This window comes from Elephas maximus, chromosome 24 (assembly GCF_024166365.1).
Source record: "Elephas maximus indicus isolate mEleMax1 chromosome 24, mEleMax1 primary haplotype, whole genome shotgun sequence".
Lineage (NCBI taxonomy): Eukaryota > Metazoa > Chordata > Mammalia > Proboscidea > Elephantidae > Elephas > Elephas maximus.
The window spans coordinates 50135410-50146287 of NC_064842.1; the positions used below are offsets into that span (position 1 = coordinate 50135410).

The window sequence follows — 10878 nt, forward strand, 5'->3', positions numbered from 1 at the left end:
TTACAGAGCTCATTAATGGCGGAGCTGAAATTTGAACATAGTTTGATTCTAAAGTCAGTGCTTTTTAAAAAATAATTATGTTTTACTACCTTTCCATGTGACCCAACCAATACAGATTATAGGACTATGACTTTCCATGATCTAGATACTTCTTTTACTTGGACCCCCTTCATTCTGTCCTTTTAAAAAAATTTAAACTTAAATGGATATTACATTATCCTGGTTAGGTTTTTATCTTGATTATGCTAGTGTAATTTCTCTCTTGTTGGTTACTGTTATCATAAATGCTTTTCATATTCTTTTGTATTTTTTATCAACCTTTTACTGCGTATCACATTACTGAACTAAGAATAGCTAACAGTAGCTCTGTATGCATAACTCGTCCCATTCATAAGTTGCTTTAAGAATCACATTTAAAAAAATAAGGAGAGATCTCACTTAGATATTTTAAGACCACCATCTGTCTTAAATATTTAAACTCGTTTAATTTTGTCTTATATTTTAAACATAGTTTATAGACTCATACTTTATTCACTGGTTTTTAAGTTCTACTTTTAAAAACAGTTGTGACCCTCAGTAATAGAGGTTAATATCCATCGTTTATACTGCTAAGGCAGATTTAAAAAAAAAATCCAAGTAGCTTCCACCACTCTAATATATACTTAAGGACATAATTATGGCAGCCTGTGTGGAGTAACCTCCCTAAAACAAAACTAAAGCCCAAGCTACTTCAGTTTTTAAAAAGTTCAGACTTCTTATGAAACCATTATATGTGCAGTTCAACAAACATTTATTGATTTTCTGTGAGATTCCTGAGGGTGGGGGCTTTGCCTCTTTTGTTCACTTCTGTATTTGTAGAACTTAGAGCCGAGCCCTCCCATGTCATAGATACTCAGTAAATATTTGTCGACTGAACAAATCATTGATGTCGTCAGTCCTAAGGATTGGGGTCCAGAGATCCATAAGACAATGATCCTGTCTTCAAGGACCTAAATAGAAAAAAATTTAAACCTTTTTTTTTGTCATTACATTTTTTAATATGTTCAGACTGAGTTAATGTCTCCATTTATACCATGTCATTGTTCCATGTTTTGTACTGCTCTTTTACATACTTTGCATATGTATAATTAACTAATCAGTAAACATGTTAAATGTTAATCATCCACATTAGACTAAGATTTTTGAGAGCAAGTACCTAGAATGTTTATTTCTTTATCTGAGCACCATACCTAAAACATGGTGTAGGTATTTACTAAATATTTTTTACTGACTGACTGACATATATTGAATAGGAAATTTTAGGAAACTAGAACATGTCTTATTTTCAGACTACTGCATGCTTAAAATTATAGTAAAATTATAAGCCTATACCTCATCAGACATAAGATTGTTTAGGTTTGTGTAGGTTTGTGTGGTGTACACTACACTGAACATGATGACGATTTAAAAAGGATATGATAGTGATGGCTCTCTGGCTCAATAGTTCAGAACATTTTAAAAGGCATAATTTAAACACATGAAAATATGTATTATTATCATTGCCCCAGAAATATTGTGGCTTACAACACTCATTCCACCTATTTATCAGATACTTATTAAGCATTTACTCCGTACAAGACAATAGAGACAAATCGGTAAAACGTGATTCCTTTCCTTAAGAAGCTTAATCTGATCAGGAGGATAGAATGTGTATGCATTACTAATTATGCAAAGACGATAGTGAAGTCCTAAGAGTACCTAATCTTAAGATTTAAGAGTAAAGATAAAGGTTTAGAGTGTCCAGTGATTTGGTTAATAATTCAATCAGAATAATGCTTCAACTATTGGTACTAACAATAATCTATAATCTGTAACAACACAGTTTTAGCATTGATGTATATTTTCAAATTTTAGTAAATTCTCTTTGTAACAACCTTTATGTTTCACTTGAACTGAAAGCACACCTCTGTCCTACTTGACGCTCTTGACGCTCTATAATATAGAGTGGATAATCCCAATTGTATTAACAGTTGCATAGTTTTGAATAGTATTCATAAGTGAATGATTTTTTAGCCTCAAAATAACCCACTTCTTCTCCATTATTATCATATTTAAATGTTAGTCCCTAACGAATAGCTTTTTATCATTTTATGGGTGGAAGGACGCCGCCTACCTTTTGGATAGTGATGAAGTACAAACCGTGTGTGCCACCCAGTGGCCTAGATGTATACTGCATGTATTTTAATCTTGTTTTTCAGCTTTCCCTCAGTAAGCCCTCATCATTAGCAGTGTTTGTACAGTGTTAAATACTAGCACAAACCTAGTAACCATAAAGTATTTTTAAATAATTTTTAAACTAAGATAATATAAATTTTAATCTGTTTACCTATTGTAGATTTTTATTTTCGTAAGTTTTCAGTATTGGAACTGAGTTGTATCTGTTTCATACTGTATTCTTAAAAATTTTTACTGTCTATATTTCTCTTTTTATGCTGGCAGTCTAGTATAGAGGTGGATTAACTGAGTAGGAAGAGTTTAATATTACAAGGACAGAGGAAACAACAGCAATTTGGAAAGTTTAGGTGTGTATACCTTTGTGTATGTGTATCAAACTCGTGGTTCCAGATGCTATTATGTATTTTTTTAATATTGTGTAACGTATTAAAGATAATATTTCAAGTATGGTAGATATGATCCTTTCAGGACTCTGCCCTAATTTTGAAACTTACATGAATCTTAAGTGATTGATTACTTGTTAATTGCCAATTATGTATTAGGAATTAGGGTTCTAGAGATAAAATATATAGTCTCAGTTCTCAAAAGCTCACACTGTAGTAGGAAGTATAGAGAAATGAGTTATTCTAAAACAGATGATTAGGTCTATAATGGAGGAATGAACAGAGAATTATCAGAGCATAGAAGCATTATCCTTGGTAAGGGACTTAGGGAAATTAACCAAAGAAGGTGACATCTGAGATGATTTTAAAGTATGAATACAATTAAAAATAACTGTAGGCTTTTTAGGAATTGAACACTAATATCAGATATATTGTAGCTGAGAATATAACTTGTCTGGAATTATATTAGTTTTGTTTCATTAAGTATTTGTTGAATCAGAAGGAATAATTTAATAATTCAGTATATTTTAATAGAGAAATATCACATTTTAAAAATATGGAAAGGCGCAAAAAAAAATTTTGGTACAAAAAATAAATCTTCTTCCATAACCATGTTATTTTTGGTTTAGCATTGTATTCACTTATTCATTTACCCAGAGATACTAGCTTCCTTAATTGTACCAAGGTGCTCTTCGTTTGAGTCTAGGTCTGCCACTCATGGCTGTGTATCCTTAAACAAAGGAATCCTTGCAAGAATGGTGATTAATCGATTGGCTGCTAACTGAAAGGTCTTATAAACAGAAAGTGTTATATAAATATAGGGTGATATTAGTGAACATTATTATTAAAGTTTTAAATAACCTGAGTTATAATGAAAAATATTAATACTAAAGTATGAAAGTAATGCTTTATAATGTGCCTAGATTTCTCTATTTGAAATTAGGGTCTCCATATAAAATAAACCGTAAGAAGTAGAGTTCAAGTGTTCAGATTCAAAAATTGAAACCACTTACCATATATTTAGAAATGTTAAATTAGTTACAATATCTGTCTTACTACATATTTAGGAATTTTAAATTAGTTACAGGTATCTGGCTTTATTTTCTAAGTACTTGGCATTATTTGCTTTGATGTCATTGTCGTCGTTGTTAATTGCTGTTGAGTTGATTCTGACTCACAGCGACCCAAAGTACAACAGGTGGAAATATGGCTTGGTCCTGTGCCTTCCTCGTAGTCATTGCTGTGTTGAGCCCATTGTTGCAGCTACTGTGTCAGTTTGACTCATTGAGGTTCTTCCTCTATTTTGCTGACTTTACCAAGCATGATATCCTTTTCTAGGGGCTGATCCCTCCTGATAAAACCCATTGAAAAAACCAGTTGTCGTCTAGTCGAATCGATTCCAATTCATAGAGACCTTATACAGCAGAGTAGAACTGCCCCATAAGGTTTCCAGTGGAGTGGCTGGTGAATTCAAACTGCTGACCTTTTGGTTGTCAGCCTGGTTGTGCTACCAGGGCTTCTGTCTGATAACATGTCCAAAATACATGAGACAAAGTGTTGTCATCCTCACTTCTAAAGAGCATTCTGGCTGTACATTTTCCAATACAGATTTCTTTGTTTTTCTGGCAGTCCGTGGTATATTGAATATTCTTTGTCAGTACCATAATTCAGAGGCATCAATTCTTCCATCTTCCTTATTAATTGATCAGCTTTTGCATGCATATGAGGCAATTGAAAATATCATAGCTTGGATTAGGGGCACCTTAGTCCTCAAAGTGACGTCTTTCCTTCTTAACACTTTAAAGAGGTCTTTTGCAGAAGATTTGCCCAGTGCAATATGTCACTTGATTTCTTGACTCCAGCTTTCATGGGCGTTGATTGTGGATCCAAGTAAAATGAAATCCTTGACAACTTCAGTCTTTTCTCTGTTTATCATGATGTTGCTTGTTGGTGTAGTTGTGAGGATTTTTGTTTTCTTTATGTTGAGAGGTACTGAAGGCTGTAGTCCTTCATCTTCATCAGTAAGTACTTCAAATCCTCTTCACTTTCAGAAACCAATATTGTGTCGTCTGCATGTTGCAGGTTGTTGATGAGTCTTCCTCCAGTCTTGATGGTGAGTTCTTCATATAGGCTGGTTTTTCGAATTATTTGCTTAGCATAAAGATTGAGTAAGTATGGTTAAAGAATACAACCCTAACCCATACCTGTCCTGATTTAAACCACTCAGTATCCCCTTGTTCTGTTCAAATGACTGCCTCTTGGTCTATGTACAGGTTCCTCATGAGCACAATTAAGTTTTCTGGGATTCCCATTCTTTGCAATGTTATTCATAATTTGTTATGATCCACACAGTCGAATGCCTTTGCACAGTCAATAAAGCACAGGTAAACTTCTTTTTGGTATTCCTTGCTTTCAGCCAAGACCCATCAGACATCAGCAATGATATCCCTCATTTCAGTTCCTCCTCTGAATACGGCTTGAGTTTTTGGCAGTTCCCTGTCAATATACTGCTGCAACCTTTTTGAATTATCTTCAGCAAAAGTTTACTCACGTGTGTTATTAATGATACTGTTAAATAATTTCTGCCTTCTGTTGGATCACCCTTCTTTGTAATGGGCACAAATATGGATCTCTTCCAGTTGGTTGGCCAGGTAGCTGTCTTCAAATTTTTTACCATAGACAAGTGAGGACTTCCCTTGCTGTATCTGCTTGTTGAAACATCTAAATTGGTATTCCATCAATTCCTGGAGCCTTATTTTTTTGCCAGTGCCTTCAGTGCAACTTGGACTTCTTCCTTCAGTTACCATCAGTTTTTGATCATATGCTACCTCCTGAAATGGTTGAACATTGATGAATTCTCTGTGTATTCCTTCCATCTTCTTTTGATGCTTCCTGCATTGTTCATTATTTTGCCAAAAGAAGGTCCTTCAGCGTTGCAACTCGAGGCTTGATTTTTTTCTTCAGTTCTTTCAGCCTGAGAAATGGTGAGCAGGTTCTTCCCTTTTGGTTTTCTAACTTCATTCAGGTCTTTGCACATGTCATCAAAATACTTTGTCTCCTCAAGCCACCCTTTGAAATCTTTTGTTCAGCTGTTTTACATGATTATTTCTTCCATTCATATTAGACACTCTACATTCAAAAGGAAGTTTCAGAGCCTCTCCTGACATCCATTTCAGTCTTTTCTTTCTTTCCTGTCTTTTTAATGACCTCTTGCTTTCTTCATATATAATATCCTTGATGCCATCCCACAAGTTGTCTGGTCTTCAGTCATTAGTGTTCAATGCATCTAATCTGTTCTTGAGATGATCTCTCAATTCAGGTGGCATATACTTAAGGTCGTACTTTGGCTATCGTGGACTTATTTTAATTTTCTTCAGCGTCAGCTTGACTTACGTATGAGCAATTGATGGTCTTCTGCAGTCGGCCCTTGGCCTTATTCTGACTGATAATACTGAGCTTTTCCATGATCTTTTTCCACAGATGTAATTGATTTGATTCCTGTGTATTCCATCTGGTGAGGTCCACATGTATAGTTGCCATTTATGTTGGTGAAACAGGTATCTGCAATGAAGTCGTTAGTCTTAAAAAATTCAATTGTGCGATCTCTGGCATCATTTCTATCAAGGCCATATTTTCCAACTACCAAATTCTTTTTTGTTTCCAGTTTTCACATTCCAATCTCAAGTAATTATCAATGAGTCCTGATTGCATGTTTGATCAATTTCAGACTGCAGAAGTTGGTAAAAATCTTCAATTTCTTTATCTTTGGCCTTCGTGGCTATCACTGACAGCATTGTACTTCTTGAAATGTTCTTTTTGACAAGGAATGTGATGCATTACTCTTCAATTTGGCATTTTTGACCATATGATTGTCCAATTCAGAATGGCCAATACAAGTTCATTTCAGCTCACTAATACCTAGGATTTCAATCTTTGTGTGTTCCATTTCATTTTTAACGACTTCCAATTTTCCGAGATTTGTACTTCGTACATTCCACCTTCCGATTATTAATGGATGTTGCAACTGTTTCTTCTCATTTTGAGCCTTGCCACATCAGCAAATGAAAGTTCGGAAAGTTAACTCCACCCACGTCATTATAAGGTCAACTCTACTTTGAGGAGGCAGCTTTTCCCCAGTCATATTTGAGTGCTTTCAAACCTGAGGGGCTCATCTTCTGGCACTGTATCAGACAGTGTTCCGCTGCTATTCATAAGCCTTTCACTGGCCAGTTTCTTTAGAAGTAGATCACCAGATCCTTCTTTCTAGTCTGTGTTAGTCCAGAAACTCCACTCAAACCTGTCCACCATGAGTGACCCTGCTGGTATTTGAAGTACCAGTGGCATAGCTTCCAGCATTATAGCAACATGCAAGCCACCACAGTATTTATGACAAACTGGCAGATGAGTGGTGGCATTATTTTTTTATTTTTATTAAATATTAAACCAAATTATTATTATTTGCTATATTTTCATTATTTCTGTTCTATAATACAGCTGCCAAGTAGTTGCTATGTTTAAAATACATATTTTGCCAAGTAAGTATCTTAAAATAACATACTTTTAATTGACTTAAAGGATGAAGAACAATTTGTTTGTCAAAATGACTCACTTAAGGCGAGGGATAACCTTGGCTTTAAAATTCTTAGATGTGTGAGTCATCTCCTAGTAGGCATTAACATAATAATTCACATGTATTTTACCCACCCTGTGAGCTAAAAAAAATTGGAGACATGCCTTTAAAAATATGCAGAAACTCATCTTTGCCATTTCTCTCTTGATATCAGAGCTGAAATGAATTTTTGTCATTTTAGTTAAACATTAATGATTTAATTACAAAAGAAAGAAGAATAATATTGAAGATGTAATTTTATGACTAAATCAACCTTACTAATTTAGAATTCAGGGATAAGGAAGAAGACGACCAACTAAGGAATTCAAATCTTAACATTTCATTGTAAGCCTATAAACAGACCTGCCTACCAATCAGCAGTTTGGAATGAAATCTGAATGTATCTTCTACTTTGTATGCAGTCTCCATGGTCCTTGTTTTCTCTTTTTTTGACAGCGGTTCAAAAAGTTTGTTCTCTTATGTGGTTTATTTTAGATTTGTCTGAAGTCAAATTAACTGGTATTAAAGAATGGTTGTGATTTAATTGTCTATTGAATCATATGTAAATTTCAGAGAACATACTGAAGCATTTATTGGTGATAAGGCATGGTATCTAAGATTTGAGTTAAGATATTACAGGCCCACACCAAAAAAACACAAGTATTTTTAAAGAAAAAGCCTTGTTCATCCTTGAAAAATGCTCTGCTTCAGTAAAATTATTTCAAATTTATATCAAATCAACGAAATTTTATGTGACATTTAAAAAATTGAAATAACAGAGCAATGGGATATCTTTTTTCATAGAAGTAAATTATTTATGCAGAGGTTGCTTTCCTTTTTTTTATACCTGACCTATTACAGCATGATATTCATGTATAACAATTCAGTAATTAAATTTATAGGTAATGTGGCAAATAAAACAAACTTTATGCTCTTTGAATACGAGTACTCAAGTGAAAAAATAGTGTTACCAAACAAGTATATTCTTCATCTATTATTTTTGTTAATTTTTGATCTTAATGTAAAGGTTATATTGAACCAAAGATGAAAATGATTTTTAGTTGTGATATCGCTAATAGGAAAGCCAATTTTTTTTTTTTTTTAAACATCAATATAAACAGTACTGCCCGTTGAATTTTATGTGCAGGCATATAGACTAAAGCTGGGAGACACTGGAAGCTGGTGGGCTAATGTAGTCTCGGACTAAGGTATCAAGTGCCTTGAGGAAACCAGAAGCTATGGAAATAGAGAAGACTAGATAGTCCTAGAGACAGTTCAGAACAAGAATGTGTAGACCTTTGTGACTAATTTGATGTGGGAGTAGAAGGAAAAAAAGGATTTTTTGTTGTTGTTTTTAAGTAGTAGTATATAGTAATAGAAAGATTGGTGGTGTCCTTGATTCTAATGAGGTAGTAAGTAAAAATTTTTGAAGTAAACTTTTCTTTATGAGAAATTAATGAGAAGTAGGTAATTTCTTTTTTCTTTCAACCATTTGGGTACCACTGATGTCTGTTTCAGTAAGCTTATGTCATCCTTGTGAGCTGTGCTGGTATATTGGCATACAAAGATAATCTCTAAGAGCATTTTTAATCTAAGCAGTAGACTATTTCACTTTGAGTATAACCAGTAGTATTTAGCCCTGTTAAAACCAAAAAAAGAAAAAACTCATTGCCGTCGAGTCGATTCCAACTGATGGCGACCCTATAGGACAGAGTAGAACTGCCTCATAGTGTTTCCAAGGAGCGGCTGGTGAATTCAAAGTGCCATCCTTTCAGTTAGCAGCTGAACGCTTAGCCCCGATGGCATAGTAGTAAAGTGCTCGACTGTTAACCAAAAGGTTAGCAATTCAACACATTAGCCACTTCACAGGAGAAGGATGTGGCAGTCTGCTTCCGTAAAGATTTACAGCCTTAGAAACAGGGTCACTTCCACTCTGTCCTATAGAGTCGCTATGAGTTGGAATCGACTCAACTGGCAGTGGGTTTTTTGGTTTGGTATTCTCATCTCTAATTCCTTCAATTATTTGTAAATAAAGAGATCGACATGAACTAATTGCTTTCAAATGAAATTCCCTAGAGTTCGGTAGAGGAGCACGCCCACTATTTCTGAGGGTTAGGGAGATGGGAGACAGCTGATCTGGCTTCAGGATCCCTCAATCCCTGCTACACCTAAGACAGTTCTACTTTCCTCTATTTTATATACTGGAATTTCCTATTAGATTTTGTTTGGTTTTGTAAGATTCTTCAGCACTAAAAGAAAAGAAAAACCACTAGCCTTGGTGATCTCTTGCTGTTTCCATGCTAACACATTTAATCAGTGTTAAATGAATTCAAATAGGCCCAACCTACATAAATCGCTTTCTGCACAATGAAGTGGAAAGAGCACCTGTGTTTGAATCCTTCCTCTGCTGCCCTTGACCCTGGAATAGGAGCTTAACCCTTTGTAACTTTTGTTTTTCATCTGTAAAATTGGGATAATGTGCTTGCCTTGCTTAACCTGTAGAGTTGTTCTAAGATCAAGTTTGTTATCATATTTTGCTTGTATATTTCAAATTTTAGGTTAGGTCAGGAGTTGGCAAACTTTTTCTGTATATGGCCAAATAGTAAATATTTTAGGGTTTCTGGGCCATATAACCTTTTACAATTACAACCCTTTAAAAAATATGAACCATTCTTAGCTCATGAGCAGTACAAAAAACAGGCCTCTAGCCAAATTTGACCCATGGGGTGTAGCTTGCTGACCCCTGGTTTTATAATTAATTTTAATTATTTGAAATTCCTAATTGCTAAAATGACCAATAAGAGTGATATCTACTAACCCCAATTAAGAAGAAAGTTTATCCTGCTACTGTCTGGTTTGATTTTGGGTATCGGTTTATCTCTACTACCATATGGTAAACAAATTATAGCCTGGGATTCATTCAAAACTGGCTGTGTGGCCCTCTGGTGTAGTGTAGGTCAGTCATAACACCACATTAAGTATTATGAAAATTATTTCAGTTTGACATATGTTCTCCTTTTGATTTAACTCTTCTACATTTGAAAGTGAGTACATGCATTATGTTATTAAAAAAGTGCAAGGAAAATAGAGTTGATTGTATATGTTCTTTAAAATGTTCTTCAAAACTCATTCTAAAATGGCTTATTCTCATTTTATATAATATTTATTATCCTCTTACAGCTTATATGAGTTCTTCCATGGATAGTGAAGCTTATTTGGACAACACAGATGATGAACAACCAAAGCAACCAATTAAAACTACAATAATATTGAAAATTCAGCAAAACATAGGTATTTCGCTTGTTTTATAACATCGCAAAGATGATAGTTCAGATTTGAGTTTTCCTGTTAATCGTTACTCTAGAGAAGTTATTTTCATTCTGTTTCTCTTTCTTAATAGTGGTTTTTGTTGTCAGTTGCCATCAAGTCGTCTCAGACTCATGGTACCCTTGTGTGTATCAGAGTAGAACTGTGCTCCATAGGTTTTTCAAGGCTGTAACCTTCAGGTCCAGATCACCAGGCGTATCTTCCAAGATGCCTCTGGTTGGGTTCTACCTGCCAACCTTTCGGCTTTTGGGTGAGCGCTTAAAAATTAAGCCATTATTTATTGATTATTCTGCAAAGTGCCAGGCCCTAGAGATAAAAAGATTTATAAATAAGGTATTATCACAA

The 10878-nt window shown here is 34.6% G+C and overlaps 1 protein-coding gene across 4 annotated transcripts in view; it reads left to right on the forward strand.

The window, feature by feature from the left end:
• ODR4 (odr-4 GPCR localization factor homolog) overlaps positions 1-10878 on the forward strand; it is a 53688-nt gene that overhangs the window by 35603 nt on the left and 7207 nt on the right. For 2 of the 4 annotated variants that reach the window (XM_049867975.1, XM_049867974.1), the window contains exons 13-14: positions 10387-10497; positions 10607-10783. In XM_049867975.1, coding sequence (XP_049723932.1) covers positions 10387-10497; positions 10607-10783 — 288 coding nt within the window. Of the gene's footprint in view, positions 1-2478; positions 2562-10386; positions 10498-10606; positions 10784-10878 lie in introns of those variants that run through there. The other 2 variants (XR_007515230.1, XM_049867976.1) reach the window with 2 other exon arrangements.